Consider the following 18,814-nt stretch of genomic DNA (forward strand, 5'->3'; position numbering starts at 1 on the left):
TCGAAAAATGTTGAAGGCTGTGATTGGAGCAGACCCACCTGGTTGTGCTTCCCCTCTTAATCCATTGGTGGAAGAACCACCTCCTGAAAATGAGTGCTCATTTGATTATGATCTGTTGGTTTTCAGGCAACAACCCCCACTGGCCTCTCGGGCGGTGCCCGCCACTAGGTCAACCATGGTGACCCAGACGACTCCCTGTGGCAGTGGGGCTTGGTTAGAGCGACGGCTGCTGGAGGAAAGGAAGGAGTGGCTCAGCCGGTGATCAGACAGCTGGACAGAATCAGGTAATTAGTCAGCTATATAAGCATGTTTGTAACCTGGTTCTGGTCTCTTGCAGTAGGCTGGGTCCGCACACGGACACACAGAGAGAGAGAGAGAGAGAGACTGAGAGACACAGAGACACAGAGAGTCAGACCAGCGCAGCGCAGGAGAGCGCTGACACACCAGCCACAGCTGACTGCTTATGTTTTGTTTGATTGATTATTTTCAGTTACAATAAACCAATATATTTGCTCCCTCAACGCCGCCTCCTTGTCCTTCCCGAACCCCAGTGAGTGGGAAAGGCTCACAGTGGCACCTGAACAGGGACACATGGAAGGACAATCTCCGCTGTCGCTGGCCCTTCAGCACCTCGCTGCGATGCAGGAGAGCACCACCACGCTGCAGCAGCAGCAGTCCCAGCTCCTCGCGGACATGGCGGCGTCACAGCGGGACGATCGTGCTCTCCTGCGGGAGCTGCTGCAACGCCCGGCTGCCCACGGCGCCGACCCGGAGCCCGGTCGAGGACGGTCTCCGCCCGTCGCCCTGCAGCGGATGACCGCGGAAGATGACCCGGAGGCATACCTGGACATCTTCGAGGGCACGGCGGAGGCGTGTGGGTGGCCGGAGGAGGAGAGAGCGCTTCGGCTTCTTCCCCTGCTCACTGGCGTGGCGCAGCTGGCCGCGCACAGCCTGCCGGCGGCGGCGCGTCACGACTACACACAGCTGAGGAGAGTCATCCTGGACCGGCTGGGCAGTACGTCGGAGGGACACCGGCGGCGGTTCAGGGGGCTCTCCTTTGAAGAAGCCGGGCGCCCCTTTGCATACGCGCAGCAGCTCCTGGACGCAGCGAGGCGCTGGCTCCAGCCGGGGACCCACTCCGCTGAGGACGTCGTTGGACAGGTGGCGCTGGAGCAGTTCATCGCTGGGTTACCATCGTCCACAGCCAATTGGGTCCAGTGCCACCGCCCGGCCAACATCGAGGCAGCGATCGTCCTCGCGGAGGACCATCTCTCTCTTCCCCGGCGGAGCATGAGGGAGGAGACCAGGCCAGCGACGATCCCTGCCAGCCGTCCCACTCCAGCCCCGAGGAGGAGGTTCCCAGCGGCATCGGCTCCTACACCACACCCACGCACACACACACACACACACACACAGCCGGAGCATGCATCGCTCCGGTCGTCTAATTACCCTCTGCCGTCTTTCCCTCAGGGCCCAGCCTACGTGTCTGATCACCTGGCACCCCGGGGGGCTCCTCAGACGCCAGGGCAGGTGTGCTGGCGGTGTGGGCAGCCCGGCCACATCAGAGCGGAGTGCCCGCTCATGGAAGTGGGGCAAGTGGTTCGGGTTGCCGGGCCGCCGGCCCCCTCCCCCGGTTCGGAAGGGACGTACCGTATACCGGTATGTATACAAGGGGGTACACATCAAGCTCTGCTGGATTCTGGTTGTGAACAGACCATGATCCATCAGCGCTTGGTTCGACCGGGGGCATTGTTAGAGGCATCGTGGGTGAGGGTGAGGTGTGTGCATGGGGATATTCACGATTATCCGGTGGTGGCCCTGGAAATTTGTTTTAAAGGGAAAAAACATAGAGTAAAGGCTGGAGTTAGTACTCGCCTCACGCACCCTCTAATTTTGGGAACAAACTGGCCGGGGTTTACGAGCTTAGCAGGGGAAACCATGAGGGTGCGGTCACGTAAGTCAGGGAAATGTGAGTTATGTGCTGTCCTTAGTGGTGAGGCGGAGGTGCCGCATCCCGACGCTGCTGGGGGGGGGGCACAGATGGCGCCCATGGAAGATTTTCCCCTAGCACAGTCTCGGGATGAGACCCTCCGCCACGCCTTTGACCAAGTGATGAAAATTGATGGTTGTCCGGTTCACCCTAACACAGCACTCTCTCACCCCTACTTTGTTGTCGTTAAAGACCGTTTATACAGAGTGAGTCGTGACGCTCGAACAGGGGAAGAGCTCTCCCAGTTGTTAGTCCCAAAAAGCCGCCGAGAAACGATTTTCCAGGCGGCTCACCACAACCCCATGGCGGGTCACCTCGGATATGATAAGACACTGAACCGGATCATGGCCCGATTTTACTGGCCGGGCATTCGGGCGGATGTAAGTCGGTGGTGTGCATCCTGCCGCGAATGTCAATTAGTCAACCCTCCGGCCACCCCAAAAGCGCCCTTGCGCCCATTACCATTAATGGAGGTCCCTTTTGATAGGCTTGCCATGGACCTCATCGGGCCATTAGACCGGAGCGCACGGGGATATCGCTTTGTGTTAGTTCTAGTGGACTATGCAACACGATATCCCGAGGCAGTACCCTTGCGCAACATCTCAGCGAAGAGTGTTGCACAGGCACTGTTTCAGGTCATCTCCCGAGTTGGGATCCCGAAAGAGATCCTGACTGACCAGGGCACATCGTTTATGTCACGTACACTACGCGAGCTATACGAATTACTGGGCGTCCGCTCAATCCGGACTAGTGTGTACCATCCCCAGACCGATGGCCTGGTGGAGCGGTTTAACAAAACGCTAAAGAACATGATTCGTAAGTTCGTACACGAGGATAGTCGTAATTGGGATAAATGGTTGGACCCTCTGTTGTTTGCAGTGCGGGAGGTGCCCCAGGCCTCCACGGGGTTTTCGCCCTTTGAACTCCTGTTTGGCAGGAAACCTCGGGGTGTCTTGGACCTGGTTAAGGAAAACTGGGAGGCGGGTCCAAGCACCAGTAAAAATGAGGTACAGCACGTACTGGACCTGCGAGCAAAACTCCATTCACTGGGTCAGTTATCACGGCAGAATTTGCTCCAGGCCCAGGAACGTCAACAGCGGCTGTACAACAGAGGGGCTAAACTTAGACAGTTTTCACCGGGAGATAAAGTGCTTCTATTGCTGCCATCGTCTAGCTCCAAATTACTCGCCAAGTGGCAAGGGCCCTTTGTGGTCACACGACGAGTGGGGGATGTTGACTATGAGGTTGTGCGTTCTGACAGGGGTGGAGCAACACAGATTTACCACCTTAACCTCCTCAAAGCCTGGAGGGAGGTGGCGTCTGTATCTCTGGCCACCACGGTGATTGAGAGAGATGAGCTGGGACCGGAGGTGAATAAATTAAACAGGTCGGCGCCGGTCCCCGTTGACGATCATCTCTCGCCGGGCCAGAGAGCAGACGTGGCCTCGTTGCAGCGGCAGTTTGCCGACGTGTTCTCTCCCCTGCCGGGACGCACAAACCTCATACACCACCACATAGAAACTTCCCCGGGTGTGACAGTGCGTTCACGACCCTATCGCCTGCCGGAACATAAGAGGAAAACTGTTCAGGCAGAACTTCAGGCTATGTTAGAGATGGGAGTAATAGAAGAGTCCAACAGTGACTGGTGTTGCCCCATTGTTCTTGTTCGCAAGTCTGATGGGTCAATACGGTTCTGTGTGGACTACCGTAGAGTCAACGAGGTGTCCAAATTCGATGCCTATCCAATGCCCCGGGTCGACGAACTCCTGGATCGGCTGGGCACGGCTCGCTTTTTTACGACACTGGATTTGACCAAGGGCTACTGGCAGATTCCCTTGTCGCTAGAGTCCAGGGAAAAAACGGCCTTCTCCACTCCGTATGGTTTGTACCAATTTGTAACGCTTCCATTTGGGTTGTTCGGGGCCCCAGCCACGTTCCAGCGCCTCATGGACCGGGTGCTGCGGCCTCACTCTGCATATGCTGCGGCCTACTTGGATGATGTCATCATTCATAGTGAGACCTGGGAGCAGCATATGCAGCAGGTGGGAGCAGTGCTGGAGTCCCTGAGGAGGGCGGGGCTCACGGCCAATCCAGGGAAGTGTGCAGTTGGACGGAGGGAGGTACGGTATTTGGGGTACCACTTGGGGGGAGGGCAGGTGCGGCCACAGATACAAAAGACCGCAGCGGTGGCAGCCTGCCCAAGACCCAAGACCAAAAAAGAGGTTAGGAGGTTTCTGGGGCTGGCCGGTTACTATAGGAGGTTCATCCCGGCCTTCTCGGAGCTGACCAGCCCCCTAACCGACCTGACCCGAAAAGGTGCCTCAGATCCGGTCCAGTGGACGGAGCCGTGTCAGCTGGCGTTTGAGAGGGTTAAGCAAGCCCTCTGTGGGGAGCCACTTTTATACACACCTAACTTTTCTCTCCCTTTCATCCTGCAGACCGACGCCTCGAACAGCGGGCTGGGGGCCGTTTTGTCCCAGGAGGTGGAGGGCGTCGACCGCCCCGTACTGTACATTAGCCGGAAGCTAGCTCAGCGGGAGGTGAGCTACAGTACGGTGGAGAAAGAGTGCCTCGCCATACGGTGGGCGGTCGGTGCCCTCCGCTACTATCTCCTGGGGCGCCCATTCACCCTCTGGTCGGACCATGCCCCGCTCCAATGGCTCCACCGCATGAAAGATGCCAACGCGCGGATCACTCGCTGGTATCTGGCTTTACAGCCTTTCCGGTTCAAGGTGATCCATAGGCCGGGGCACCGCATGGCCGTGGCTGACTTTCTCTCCCGCTCTGCGGAGGGGGGGGGGAGTGGGCTAGCGGCCGGCGGGGTCCCGGCCTAAGTCGGGCGGTGGGGGTATGTGGCAGTGGGGCTTGGTTAGAGCGACGGCTGCTGGAGGAAAGGAAGGAGTGGCTCAGCCGGTGATCAGACAGCTGGACAGAATCAGGTAATTAGTCAGCTATATAAGCATGTTTGTAACCTGGTTCTGGTCTCTTGCAGTAGGCTGGGTCCGCACACGGACACACAGAGAGAGAGAGAGAGAGAGACTGAGAGACACAGAGACACAGAGACACAGAGAGTCAGACCAGCGCAGCGCAGGAGAGCGCTGACACACCAGCCACAGCTGACTGCTTATGTTTTGTTTGATTGATTATTTTCAGTTACAATAAACCAATATATTTGCTCCCTCAACGCCGCCTCCTCGTCCTTCCCGAACCCCAGTGAGTGGGAAAGGCTCACACTCCCCAAATGCCAGTTCCACTGTCAGACACCAAACCCTCTGGGTGTGGCCCTTTGACAGCTCCACATACTAAGGAATCAGAATCCTTGGTCTCTCTTCCAGACCGTTGTCCTAGTCCTGGACATAGGGCTCCACGTCGGACCATGCGTTCAACGGCTGGTGAACATTCTAATGTGCATCACATGCCACAGCCAGTTAGGCAGGTGCCTAGTATCCAATTCAGTGTCTGCGTTATTTAGACCTTGGAACTAGCATGTGGTCCTGTTTGATTTGTCCATCGTCGGGACGACGATGCAAGAAGCGGGGGTAGAATGTAGCAGCATGGATGTGCTCCATCTCATGCACTATGACGGCCTTAATTTGAACACCAATGGTAGCTATGCATTGTAGGTGGACGGGACTATAAATGCGGCATATTCTACCGGTTCTCGTTCTCTGCACGTCACTTCCGGTCAGAGTGTTTGGCTATCAGTGAGTAGGACTGTGCGCTGCTTCACGTCCCTAATGCCCATTCACCTGTGTGCTGATCGGAGTGTTTTTTTGTTTTTTTGAGCGGCTAGGCTTACACGCCACGCTCAAGGTGCGCTGTCTCTCCAGTTTGCGGTGGTAAGTGTCCTCCCCCTCTGCATCATACAGTTTGGTGCCTCACGGCTAACACAGTGTGGTTGCAGGTGAATGCTGGTAGCGGCGTGCGTCTCGCTCTCTCCCCCTATGGTTGTGCGGGCATCATACTCGGCAACAAGGTTTGTTTTGTGTTTGATTGCCGCGTCTAAAATATTGTTAGCGCCATAATACGAGTGCTAATTTTGTATATTTTTTAGATGAATGTTGGCCACCTGGCTGAGTAAACGTGAACTGAATGACATCACGATCAGCTGTCCCCTCCTGCTTTGTCTCAACCTGAGTCTGCTCCGCCTTGACGTCATTCCGTGTCGCTTCATGGCTTCTTTTGTTGCCGCTGTCGTGCGGCTGTGTCACGGAATTGTGTGCGCTTGTTTTATTTTGATATTTTAGTTTAGGTCCATTTTTTTATTTTGTTTGTATTGATTTTGTTATTTCACCTGCCCTTTTTGTTTTGATTTCTGAGAATGATTTTGGTTTGATTGATTAACTGCTGTGTTACATATATTTTTAGGGCATATTATTTAAAGTGCTTTATATAGTGTTATGTTTATTATTTTAAAGAATTATATGTAAATTATTTTAGGTAGTATAATTTGCCCAGTTGTAATCCTTTGGTTTATTGTGTTTGATTTGGTTATTTTCTTTGAGTGATTAGTGATATTTTCTTTGTTTTTTCTTATTCTGGCCAATTTATATTTAGTTGAACATAATTTGCCCAGTCTTATTACTATTATTATTATTACTATTATTGTTATTATAATCCTGAGTTTATTCATGCTATTAATTTCTGTATCTTGTTTTTAGTGCCAAGGCTGGTGGTGGTGCTGGTGACCTGGGTGGAGGTGTCCGTTTTCTTTGCGTGCTGTATCCCCTGGGATTGGGGTATTCACTGTGTGTGCCTGTCACATGACCTGGTGATTTGAGTATTTTGATTTAGACTCCTCCTCTCACTAGCTTCATTTCACCACGAGCCTAAGCCTGCACAGATTTATTTCTTTTGGTTTTGAGTGAACACATTGTGCTTTTAAACGATTTATTAAAATGTGCATTATTTTAACATTTGGAATCACGTCTCCTGCATCTTTTTGAGTAGAACTTACTTGCGTGTCCTTGTAATTGGTATAAATAATCTTTGGGTGAAAGTCCCAAAGTGGCGTTGTCGGCTCCTTAACTTTGAAATCTATTACTTAGTTAGGTTTCCTCCTTACTCTCGCCACATAAATAAAGTAAATAAATCAGTAACAAACAGAAGAGGACATTCTAACTTAATAAAGATTAACACGGACAATAAAATAGAGACAAATAATACCACTTTTAAATGTGGACTAATAAATATAAGGTCACTCTCATCAAAATCTGTTTTAATAAATGATCTAATTTCTGATAATTGTATTGATTTATTCTGAGTAACTGAAACTTGGTTACATGAAGAAGATTATGTTAGTCTAAATGAGTCAACTCCACCCACTCATGCTAATACCCATATTCCTAGAAGCTCAGGCCGAGGTACAGCTACAGTTGTGCCTGTCTGATAATAATATTAATACATTCAAAGAGACAGTGCAGCCTTTATTTAACTCGGTGCCATAGTTCAGTACATCTGAAGGTACCTTTTGTGATTTTTCTCCCACCCTCATAGATAACCTTGTTGATAGTACAGCAGCCTCACTGCGTACTCCATTAGATTGCGTTGCCCTTCTGAAAAAGAAAGTGGTGAATCAGATGAGACGAGCACCATGGTTTAACTCCAATACTCGTGCTCTTAAACAGGCGTTACGTAGATTATAAAGAAAATGGTGTTCCAATAACCTAGAGGAATTTTATATAGCATGGAAAGATGGTTTTGTAGCTTACAAAAAAGCCCTACACAAAGCTAGAGTTGCCTATTACTCTTCTCTAATTGAAGAAAATAAGAATAATGATAGATTTCTTTTCAGCACTGTAGCCAGACTGACACAGAGCCACAGCTCCACTGAAACATCTATTCCTTTAAAACTGAGCAGTGATGATTTTATGAACATTTTTGTGAATAAAATAACATCAATTAGAGAAAAAATTGATCATCTCCTCCCTCATATTGGGACTGACTCATCTTTTAGCACAAGAGCTTTAGAAGCACCAGGTGCACAGTTAGACAGTTTCTCCCCTATAGATCTCCCTGAGTTAACATCATTAGTTTCATCATCTAAGCCATCAACCTGTCAGTTAGATCCTATCCCCACCAAACTGTTTTTTCCTTTAATTAACAGCTCTAATTAATCTATCCTTATTAACTGGATATGCACCCCAAACGTTTAAAATAGCAGTTATTAAACCCCTTCTCAAAAAAGCGACCCTTGACCCAGATATTTTAGCTAATTACTGACCTATATCTAATCTTCCCTTTGTTTCTAAAATCTTAGAAAAGGCAGTTGCTAATCAATAATGTGAATATTTGCGCATTAATGGCCTGTTTGAAGATTTTCAGGCAGGTTTTAGATTAAACCATAGCACAGAAATAGCACTAGTTAAAGGTAGTAACGATATTCTCTTGGCTTCAGATAATGGTCTAGTTTCTTTACTTGTCCTGTTAGATCTTCGTGCTGCGTTTGACACCATTGATCTAAATATTCTACTGCAGAGATTGGAGCAGACTCTTGGTATCACAGGTGCTGCCCTCTGCTGGTTTAAATCATACTTATCTGATAGATTCCAGTTTGTTCATGTTAATGATAAATCCTCACTACAAACAAAATTTAATTGCGGAGTTCCACAAGGCTCAGTGCTTGGGCCTATACTTTTTACCTTATATATACTTCCTCTAGGGAACATTATTAGAAAGCACAACATACACTTTCATTGTTATGCAGATGACACACAGCTATATTTATCAATGAGGCCGGATGAAATAAATCAGGTTGTTCAACTGCAGGAATGTCTCAGAGACATGACGTCCTGGATGATCTGTAACTTTCTACTTTTAAACTCAGAAAAAACTGAGGTCATTACACTCGGCCCTAAACACCTCAGAGAAAAACTTTCTGATCACATTGTCACTTTAGATGACATCACCCTGGCTTCCAGTTCCACTGTGAGGAACCTTGGAGTTACTTTTGACCAGGAAATGTCATTTGATTCACACATAAAACTAATTTCCAGAACAGCCTTCTTCCACCTGCGGAACATTATGAAAATTAGAAACATTCCGTCCTTACAGGATGCTGAAAAACTAGTTTATGCTTTTGTTACATCTAGATTAGATTACTGTAACTCCTTATTATCAGGATGTTCCAACAAGTCTGTTAGAACCCTTCAGTTAATTCAAAATGCTGCAGCACAAGTTCTGACAGGAACTAGAAAGAGAGATCACATAACTCCAGTGTTAGCTTCTCTACACTGGCTCCCTGTACAGTTTAGAATTAAATTTAAAATCCTCCTCCTCACATACAAAGCACTGGCAGAGCCTTCAGTTACCAGGCTCCTCTCCTGTGGCACCAGCGAAGCCTCTCTCTGTATTTAAAGTTAGACTTAAAACTTTCCTTTTTGATAAAGCTTACAGTTAGAGCTGGTTCAGGGAAACCTGGACCATCTCTTAGTTATGCTGCTATAGACCTAGACTGCTGGGGGATTTTCCTGTGGTGCATGCACACTCACTCTCTCACACTCAGGGTATGAATATGACTTTTCATGTCATTAACCTTGTCTATTTCTCTCCCTAGTTTGTGTCTTTCATTCCTTCCCTCTCTCTCTCTCTGTATTCTCATCTTGCAGGTTGCAGGATCAAGATCCAGTTTTCGAGGCTATCCATATCATACATATCATCACCATTGTTATTGTGCTATAATTAAAAGTCGATATCATTGACTGTATAAACTTATAACTTGATACAGTTGTTGTGTATCTGCTCCTGGTCTCTCTCTCTCTTCTGTCTCTACCTCATCTCCCTCTTGTCCTTTCGCTCCCCCCTTTCTGTCCCCGACCTCTCCACTGTCCCCCATTTTCCTTTCATCCCAACCGGTCGAGGCAGATGACTGCACATCTCTGAGCCTGGTTCTGTCAGAGATTTCTTTCTGTTAAAGGGAGTTTTTTCTCTCCACTGATGCCTAGTGCTTGCTCATTGTGTGAACTGTTGGGGCTCTCTGCTCTCCTTGATGTTGTCTATGTACAGTGCCTTGAGATAATGTATGTTATGATTTAGCACTATACAAATAAAATTGAATTGAATTGAATTGAACAACGTTTTCACACCACGGTAATTTTCAGTGTGTACTAACATCTAATGTTATTCATAGACAAAAAGTAGAATGTTCACAGCTAATTCAGTAGGCGTATTTTGCTGAAAGGTTTATGTTTCCTGGAAAAAAGTCAAATTTTTGTTCATATTTCATGTGTAATTGTATTCTTTGTCCTTTAGGAGCATGGTTGAATCAAGTCTTGGAGAAAATCTTCACACCACACCATCCAGTGTCTGCTCCTCTTCCAGACTCCTCCAGCTGTGTCACATCAGATTCTCCATTTATTCTGTTCCCTTCATCCACTGGGTCGGCGAGCAGTGCCGGCCCCTGGTGGTGGGTGGCAGGGGCACCGGCAGTTGGACTTTATATTCATAGGTCCATAAGTAAACTATGTTTTATCAATTTGATCCATATTCTCATCTTCAGTTTGTGTCTCGTCGGCCATGACATTTTTAAAAACAGTAGTGAAGAGATGAGTCAATAAATGAACACTATTATATTAAGTATTTTTACATACAGCATAATCCACTCATTCATCATTTAACAGACTTTAAACAAAAACAATCTGATACAGTCTTAATGTGCACACAGTCACAGTGTTGGTGTGAACTACGGGGGAGTCTGGGGGCGTAAATATTGGCAACATATTGTTTTTTGATTAATTTGATTAAGATTTGATGCGTGTGTGGAGGTTGGATTCAATATGTGCTGACTTAAGACAAGTAGACGTACAGGCTTGGATGTATGAAATGGATGTGATGAGTTGAGTAGGTACCTAAACCGTATCGTGCCGTGCCGAGGCAAGTAGAGCCAGTGGAAATATACCTCAAGCCTCTTGTCAACTGAGCTTATTTATGGCAATGTTTTAGGTCTATGAACGCATTCCATATTCATAATAAAATGATTAATTATTTAATATATCTATTAATGTTCAAAAAAACAATTTCTGGCATTGTTTCAAAGTTACTGCAGACTTTAATATGTTTGATGTGCTTAATTTTAACACAGAGAGTCAGTCTAACCGGGGAGTGCTATGTTTGCGGTTAATTTTTCACGGAGAAACATCAAAGGTAAGAGCATTTTTACAGTTGTCGTTCGGCGAACGACTCTCTGTTGTCTGTATTCTCTGGCGTGTATCTCTGTATTGCTTTGTCCTATACTGCAACGGCATACGCCATTGGAAAGGGCAGTCTTAGGGTGTGTGTGTGGGACAAGATGGCGGAGTGTCAGCTCCAGAAATGCGGCGATATGCACAATAACTTTTTGACGCATAGGTATTTACGAAGTTTGACATGTAGTTATTCATTTAGGTGTTATTTCAGCTGTGTTTGTCATAAAGAGGTTTATACAACTTTGTAGACCAGATTTCTCTGAAAATTTTACCAAGTTTTCAAAAAAGAAATTCAAAAATCACTTTTTCGTGATCCTTATCGAAAAATAAGTTGCATAAACTCATTCAAAGTCCCCCAATTGGGGCCGGCGTGAGCTCATGCAATGCAGGAGAAAAAAAATGCACACATGCGTCTACTTAATTAACGTTTGCAATACTTATCTCTGTCATCAAAAATCCATCACAGAAAGTTGAGACGTCCTTCAGACTGAGTTTGGTGTTGAGTCCTGATGAAGACATTTAGCAGCTTGTGAAGTGTCTAGTGTTGGTTTTTACAGCAGCAACAGAGCGAGCAGCTGACACAACTCCGGAGCAGGAGGAGGAGCTGCTGTTCAGAGGAGTTGTCTGACCTGCTAGTTGCGTCACGAGCAGGCACTTTTGAAATCCGCTTGGGAGAGCTCAGGAAAACAATAAAAAAGCCTGCGTTCTCATCAGTGGCTGAAGTGGCTGTTGTGAAATTTTAGGAACATGGAAATGACGCAGGTACACATCCAAAAGCAACGTTAATTGGAGTTTCCAGTCTAATTCCGCTTTAAATCAAATTAATAAAGAAAAGACATCTTTGGTACTACTAGAAGTAGTTTAATATAAAATGACATTACCTCCCAACATTGAAAAAAACAAATGGTTAGGATGTTAGTAGTAATATTAGTTTTAATGTATTTTCTTATCAAATTCTTTATTGCCTGTATTGTGATCTTATAGTTACAAGTCTAAAATACAGATGATAGATAAAGAAACAACAGTGATCACAATTTTACTTTGTGCTGCCTCGACCCATGATGGCTTTCTTTGTGTTTCTCTCTGGTCTCAACAAGATTATATAACATTTAGGTCCAAACAGCGCCACCAAGAGGCCAAAACTGGAGGCCAGGATGGCAAATACCTCCACTGCATCTGCATATTTGCCTGGTGAGTTAATGTAACCAGGGACAAAGGCCACCCACACTGCACCGAAGATCAACATGCTGAAAGTGATGAGTTTGGCCTCATTGAAACTGTCTGGAAGATTCCTTGCTAGAAAAGCTAACAAAAAACTGAGGACAGCCAGTAAACCAATATAACCAAGTAAAACTGTAAAACCGACTGTGGACCCAACTGCACACTCATAAACTATCTTGTCACTGTGATACTGGGTGTTTTTATGAGGTACTGGTGAAGCAGAGACAAGCCAGACAGTGCAGATTGCTGCTTGAATAGAGGTCAAAAACAGAACTGTCCCTCTCTGCTGCACAGCACCAAACCACTTCAGAGTGGACCCACCTCCTGGTTTAGAGGCCCTGAACACAGCCAGAACCACCATGGTTCTCACCAGGATACATGAGACACAAAGCACAAAGCTGATGCCAAATGCTGCATGTCTTAGTTGGCAAGTCCATAATCTGGGTCGTCCAATGAAGAGCAATGAGCAGAGGAAACACAATTTGAGCGACACCAAAAGAAGAAAACTGAGCTCTGAATTGTTGGCACGAACTATAGGTGTGTTGTGATGATGGATGAAGATGCCCAGAACAACAACACAGATACATGTGCCCAACAGTGAGGTGGTTGTCAAGCAGATACCCAGAGGCTCATGGTAGGAGAGGAACTCTGTTTTCTTAGGAACACAGTGGTCACGCTGGGGGCTGGTCCAGAAATCTTCTGGACAACTGGTGCACTCCATGGAGTCTGAGAAAAGAGGGAAAGTGATGAGATACATGTTTATACAAGATTTCTCAACTGTGGTGTTTAAAACTTTACACTCACCAGTTGTATTGCTGATCTTTCCCTCAGAACAAGGGACACAGTCAAAACAACACTCAGGTTCCCCCTTCTTTCTGGCCATGCGGGTACCTGGAGGACAACTCTCACTGCACACTGACCGAGGAGGCTGTGTGGAGAAACATCAACCTGTTATTGTTTCTTATGAGGGCCCCTCCCACGTTCTGTATCTGTTGCTATGGATTTTCTGTGGCATGTCTCTTCAGCCCTGTGGATGGTGATACTTCTGCTGCTTGACAACTGCTCAATATCTTTTTCTACACCAGAAATAATTTTAGGGAGTACAGTGACAAATTAGGTACAGCAGTTTTTGATAAAATATTGAATGATACTAAGATTGCTGTTTTAGTGGATGATCAAGCTTTTCTTGACATCATGAGATGTAACAGTAACCAAACTATGAACCATTGTAACTGACCACAGTGATGCTACATTGACCAACTACTTTTAAGAAAAAGCTAGCACATAGTAGTTTTACCACTGACATTCATCACACATGGGTGGGAAGTTGGAAGGAAGAATACCTTGCCATTCTTCAGACTTGACAAAAATGGATAGAAGCACACCAAAGTTGGTGGGATAACAAGGTCATAGAAATGACTGGCCTGTGGGACTTTCATACAGTCAATAAAGGTGGAGGTGCATGCATATGTCTAGGAAGATTTTAACAGTACCATAATGAACATAGATAAATGACAACATTCACGTTTGATTGACCATAGCAAACCTCTGCAAACTCAGGAACAATGAGAATCTAGACTAGCTTGTGTGGCAAAGAGATAGTAACCTGTTTGGATTCAAAGTTCCAGAAGATTTTTTCTGCATCCAGTGTGAGTTCTTCACCTTTGAAGGGTGACCTCTTAACCTCACCCACTGTCTGAACTTTAGTTCTTCCATCAGGGAGCCACACCCAATTTATGATGTCATATATTGGTATGGTATCACCATTCTCATCAAATGACACTCGATCACCAAATTTTGTGGTGAAGTTGACTTTATCCAAGTAATACACAAGCTTTGGATGTGAGAATCAGACATAAGGAAAACAAGAAAGACAATTACAGTTACTGCAGTAGTTGTTTGCCTCGGGTGACCATCAGATTCACTTTTAGGTTTAGTTAAAACCTCTGCCTTCTTAACCTCTACCTCAGCTGTTGCCAGTGCTGAGGAAGGAAGAGTGCAGATGTAAAAGACTTGTATTTGATCTGTTATTTAACTTTAACAAAATAAAATATTTTTACACTTACACTTCATTCAAGTCTTAAAGAAATACAAAGAATTCAATTAAATTAATAGTAGTGTAAACTGATATCACCTGCCATGGCTCCAGTCTTTGTAAATAAGCACAGGTGTTGTTGCTGAAAGGTCCTCTCCCTGGCTCACACTGCAGTAGGTTATCAAGAGCATATGCCAGAGCGTACACAGCCTTATACACATTATACTCTGACCTGAGGTTTGAAACATCCACCAATTCATTCTCCACATTCTCTATAACTTCCTGTCCAGTGCATAATTCTCCTCCAGCTTCCACCCAACCTGCTGGAGGTGGTGCAAATCTACACTGAAATGTGTGTTCCCAAAACTGATTCACCTGAAAGATAATTATTGTGTGCATTAAAGCCAGTATATAATACTTACAAATAACCAGTCAGCAGGAAATTCTCACCATGTTGTTTCCATGGGTGTTGTTGTGATGTAGTTCAGGACGTATTTGTAACAGGAAGTCTCTGAGTCCTGGTATTTCTCCTCGTTGGACGGAGATGCCCAGTGTTCCACGAAGGTACGGGATGAAGTAAGGAGTCTGGAGCGCAGCAGCTGATGACCAGATTTCACTGGCAATCCACTGCAGGCCTGTCACATTCTGCCTCACCACCTGTATATTGAAATATAATAAGTAATGGTCCTGGTAAACACAGTTACTCTAAAACCCTCCTAACAACAGCTTTAACAACTTACAGTTGAAACATTAGAAATGAAATTTGTTTTCCAGAGGCTAAATAGTTTTTTTTCAGAACATCTTTTTAAGGACTGACCTCTTTCATGAGATTAAACGTGGGAAAATTATTGGCAAACACAATCACCACTCGAGCTGTAGAATTCCTCATCACATTCACTATTCTCCTTAGTTCAGCAGGGTCATAACCCTGAGGCAAAATCTCTGTGTAAGCCAGACAACCTCCACCAGCTGGACCCAGATCAGAGTGAAAGGATCGGGCAGCATGGACTCCATAATCATCATCACTGATGATCAGACCTGTCCAAGTCCAACCAAAGTGTTTTAGAATCTGAATCATAGCATTCACCTATGTGGACACAGAGCAGAGAGATTAGTGCACAGGCTGGAATCCTCTTTACTAGAAATCCTGCTCAACAGGTTCATCAAAGACTCATGTTTAATCACTGTGTTGCATATCTGATACCACAGAACTCTGTAAATGAGACACAACAGAACTAGTGTTACACATTTTCTAAGGATAGATTTTCACCTGAAAAGCATCACTTGGGATCGTTCTAAAGAAAGATGGAAATTTTTGTCTGTCACTCAGGCAGGAACATGAGGCAAAATAACTCACCTGCAAAAGAAGCAGACCACATGTTCTAAAAAAAAGTTTTTTCTTTTTCTCTTAAAACATTTAAGGTAAACTGGTCAACTGTTAATTTAATGCATGAAATATAATTATTGAAATTATATTTAAATTAATTTACATAATTTTTATCACAATAACGATTCAGTTGAAGGACTGAAAAACTTACCAGAGGCATTCTGTACAAACCTAAAACTGTAGAAATAGCTATAGAATTTGAAGAGGTAGTATCTCCCACAATCCCTAGGACTGGAGGAGTTCCAACACAGTTCTCCTCTAATGTAAGTTGCTCTTCTTTTCCTGCAGCACTGACTAAGGACAGTGCTGCAGGAAATCCAATTCGTAGTTGAAAGCAGTTATCATACAGACTGTATCCCAGAGTCACATTAGGCAGCAGGTTGAAGTTTCTGTTGATCTCATTGATAGCAAAGGCCATGGTCTGAGTCTGTCTGAATCCTGTGATATCAAACCTAACAGAAAAACAATTGTTTATTTTTTGAAAGACCTCATATAGTGCAAAGCTACATATTTCACAACTACAGATACTGAAAATAATATCATCATCAACAACTTCAATGCTTAAAAAATGTCAGATAATGTAATAGTTCACATATCAGATACATATGTCATACTGATTAGCGAGACAACAGCTTCTTAATTTCACTTTTTCCCTGTCAGACTCACCCATTGCAGGTAGGCAGCTGTGGCTCTGAGGTAAAAGTCAGGTCAGGATCAGCAGAAAATAAGTTGATTGCAAAAATCCCACCAAGAATCACATCTCCAGTTTTGTGCATCCCATTTAGAATAAACTGTCTCAGAAACTGACAAGAGGAGGAATAAAGAGAGGAGGACACAGCTGAGAATAAGCAGCAGTACAACATTAGCAAGAGCAACTTGTTCCCTAAAAATACCCTCATGACTTTCCTGTGGTTCATCCTGTTACTGAGTTCAGTCCCATCACTACATCATCTTTTATTTGACTTTGACAATGTTTATTCTTGCACATCACCTATCAGGGCAGAATAACAAGCTGTAGGGGCAGGTCCTCAGTAACGTCATGCGTCATTTTGACATAGTTGACAAAGTGAGAAATGACAAAGTTTTTCATCAGTGTGTTTGTTGTTGTCCAGTATTTTTTCACCTGATGTTTTGTAAATTGATGAATAAATAAACCTAATGAATCGAAAAGTGTGTGGCTGTGTGAACAGGTTTAGGCAGGACAGTGCACAATTTTGTAAATCCAAACCACTTTTGTTATAACTTGTCAAAAGGTCTCGAGGTCTGTTCATTTTATGTTGTTTTTTGTTGTTTAATGTTAGCAGATTTAATATGGATTAATCCTCATTAATGTGGCTCAGTGATAGTGCAGGTCATCTTTCAGTTAGAAGGTTGTGGGTTAGATTCCTGGCTCCACTACTCTATATGTGTTGATGTGCCCCTGAGCAGACACTTGGCCCCAAGTTGCCTGTCATATCTGAGGTGCATCTGCCGAATGACTTAAAGTAAATGTAATCACATATACACAATATCGGACAAAGATTTTCCAATTTCTTCTTTAAAGAATACAACATTATTAACATAAAACCAATTATTTTTCCTCAGACTACTCTCCCGAAGGACCTGGTATATCATCTGCCCAGAGGCTGAGTAGCCGGTGGGTCCATGTTACTGGACACAGAGGAGGCTAACTGTCTGGAGCAGATGACCTGGGAAAGAGGATATACGCTGTGTCGGAGACCCACCTTTGTTCTGTTGTGAGGACGAGATTTTGAAGCCGTTCATCTGGGTGACACTTTTGGAGTTGACCTGTAAAGTTAAAAGGTTTTATCTGTGACGGGTATGTTTAACTTGAAAAGCTGCAACCATGGAAGTATTCTCATCAACACTTGAGGAGAATTCTTCTGTGAGAGCTTGACAAAGCTCTGTGTAGTTATTTCTGACTCGAAGGGGAAATTTCTGTGTAAACCTGTGGACTGCTTTAGAGCTAGTCTTCTCCACAAGTTTGATCTTCTCCCTTTTAGTTGCATAGGGAAGGTCAATAAGACCTTGGTCTATCTCACTAAAATAATTGTCAATGTTGTCATCACAGTTGTCTGGATTAAAATGATCAATGTCTTTTGCAAGATATTCCACTATCTTAAAACGAGGACATTGTGAGGTCTGAGCATGTCTTTCATGTGCTCCTGCTGTTCTCTCTGGGGAGTAGGTGAAGCCTGCATGGCTCTTATCACCATGATGATGATGCAGAGAGGAGCCTGAAAAGGGGAGGGTTAGTCCTGAACAGACCTATCCCCCTCTCCATGGAGGTGAGCATGGAACACAGTGTCATGCATGTGTGAATGAAGAGTCCTGAGCAGACATTGTACAAGAGGCTAAACTACCTATATAAGAAATGTCAGATCTATTTGACTTTGTTCCCAAAGAGTTAAGCTCTTTCTTTAGAGCTTAACAATATGCATGTCTACCACATGTTACAAGTCTACACTAACATGCATAGTGGGACAGTTAGGAAGAAATGTCTTAAACTTAACTCAAGCTGAAACACATGAATGTGACAGCGAGGTACAACATTTTCACAGGGCTGTGTCGCACACTGTGGCTCTATTTCAGTTCTAACTGAAAGGCTGAAATGCACGGCAATAACGGCACAAAATACAAGCTCTGTGACACAAGGTTGTGGTTTGCTGTCTGTTACTTGTTAAAAGCACATCAATTAACAACCTGATGTTTATTATCGTGTTTCTACAGATCAAGTTAACTGGACAGTTATCAACATTAGGAAGCTGAAAGTTAAATTCATAGGACTCAATATGGTAACACACACGCACGCATACATACGTGTATACAATTATATACCAAACATGTTTTCCCCTGTGAAGTACAAATTTGGCACAAAAAAGTCTTTCTTATATTCTCAAATAGAAATAATAACGACCCAGGCCAATGTCAAAGTGCAGGTTGAATATAAAACCATCAAGGCCAATAAAATTAGACATCAGCTGAAATGGCACATAACT

The 18,814-nt window shown here is 44.9% G+C and overlaps 2 protein-coding genes and 1 long non-coding RNA gene across 3 annotated transcripts; 2 read left to right on the forward strand and 1 right to left on the reverse strand.

The window, feature by feature from the left end:
* Positions 1-259: 259 nt before the first annotated feature.
* On the forward strand, positions 260-4,889 carry LOC122773229. The gene is made up of 3 exons (XM_044031737.1): positions 260-284; positions 552-1,659; positions 4,429-4,889. Exons 2-3 carry the CDS (start codon positions 592-594, stop codon positions 4,822-4,824), a joined length of 1,464 nt encoding a protein of 487 aa, XP_043887672.1. The 5' UTR covers positions 260-284; positions 552-591; the 3' UTR covers positions 4,825-4,889.
* A 918-nt stretch (positions 4,890-5,807) lies between these two features.
* Positions 5,808-6,744, forward strand: LOC122773230. Its single transcript, XR_006360867.1, has 3 exons — positions 5,808-5,829; positions 5,895-5,966; positions 6,652-6,744. It is a non-coding gene; the product is annotated as an uncharacterized LOC122773230 (long non-coding RNA).
* Positions 6,745-12,111: 5,367 nt separating this feature from the next.
* On the reverse strand, positions 12,112-16,834 carry LOC122773746 (extracellular calcium-sensing receptor-like). Its single transcript, XM_044032640.1, has 9 exons — positions 16,482-16,834; positions 15,967-16,267; positions 15,699-15,785; positions 15,246-15,515; positions 14,879-15,085; positions 14,528-14,803; positions 14,000-14,227; positions 13,198-13,321; positions 12,112-13,119 (listed from the first exon to the last, which is right to left on the reverse strand). Exons 1-9 carry the CDS (start codon positions 16,730-16,732, stop codon positions 12,209-12,211), a joined length of 2,655 nt encoding a protein of 884 aa, XP_043888575.1. The 5' UTR covers positions 16,733-16,834; the 3' UTR covers positions 12,112-12,208.
* Positions 16,835-18,814: the final 1,980 nt, after the last annotated feature.

Source organism: Solea senegalensis, linkage group LG8 (genome assembly GCF_019176455.1).
Source record: "Solea senegalensis isolate Sse05_10M linkage group LG8, IFAPA_SoseM_1, whole genome shotgun sequence".
In the NCBI taxonomy this organism is placed as follows: Eukaryota; Metazoa; Chordata; class Actinopteri; order Pleuronectiformes; family Soleidae; genus Solea; species Solea senegalensis.

What these genes read in the sequence shown, in the direction of transcription:
- LOC122773229 (XM_044031737.1), top strand. Translation starts at nt 592, where the DNA reads ATGGAAGGACAATCTCCGCTGTCGCTGGCCCTTCAGCACCTCGCTGCG. An exon ending in AAGGGACGTACCGTATACCG is followed by an intron (nt 1,660 to 4,428) that starts GTATGTATACAA and finishes TTCATCCTGCAG; the next exon opens with ACCGACGCCTCGAACAGCGG.
- LOC122773746 (XM_044032640.1), bottom strand. Translation starts at nt 16,732, where the DNA reads ATGAACCACAGGAAAGTCATGAGGGTATTTTTAGGGAACAAGTTGCTC. An exon ending in CGTTTAATCTCATGAAAGAG is followed by an intron (nt 15,086 to 15,245) that starts GTCAGTCCTTAA and finishes TTCAATATACAG; the next exon opens with GTGGTGAGGCAGAATGTGAC. An exon ending in AAAGACTGGAGCCATGGCAG is followed by an intron (nt 14,228 to 14,527) that starts GTGATATCAGTT and finishes TCACATCCAAAG; the next exon opens with CTTGTGTATTACTTGGATAA.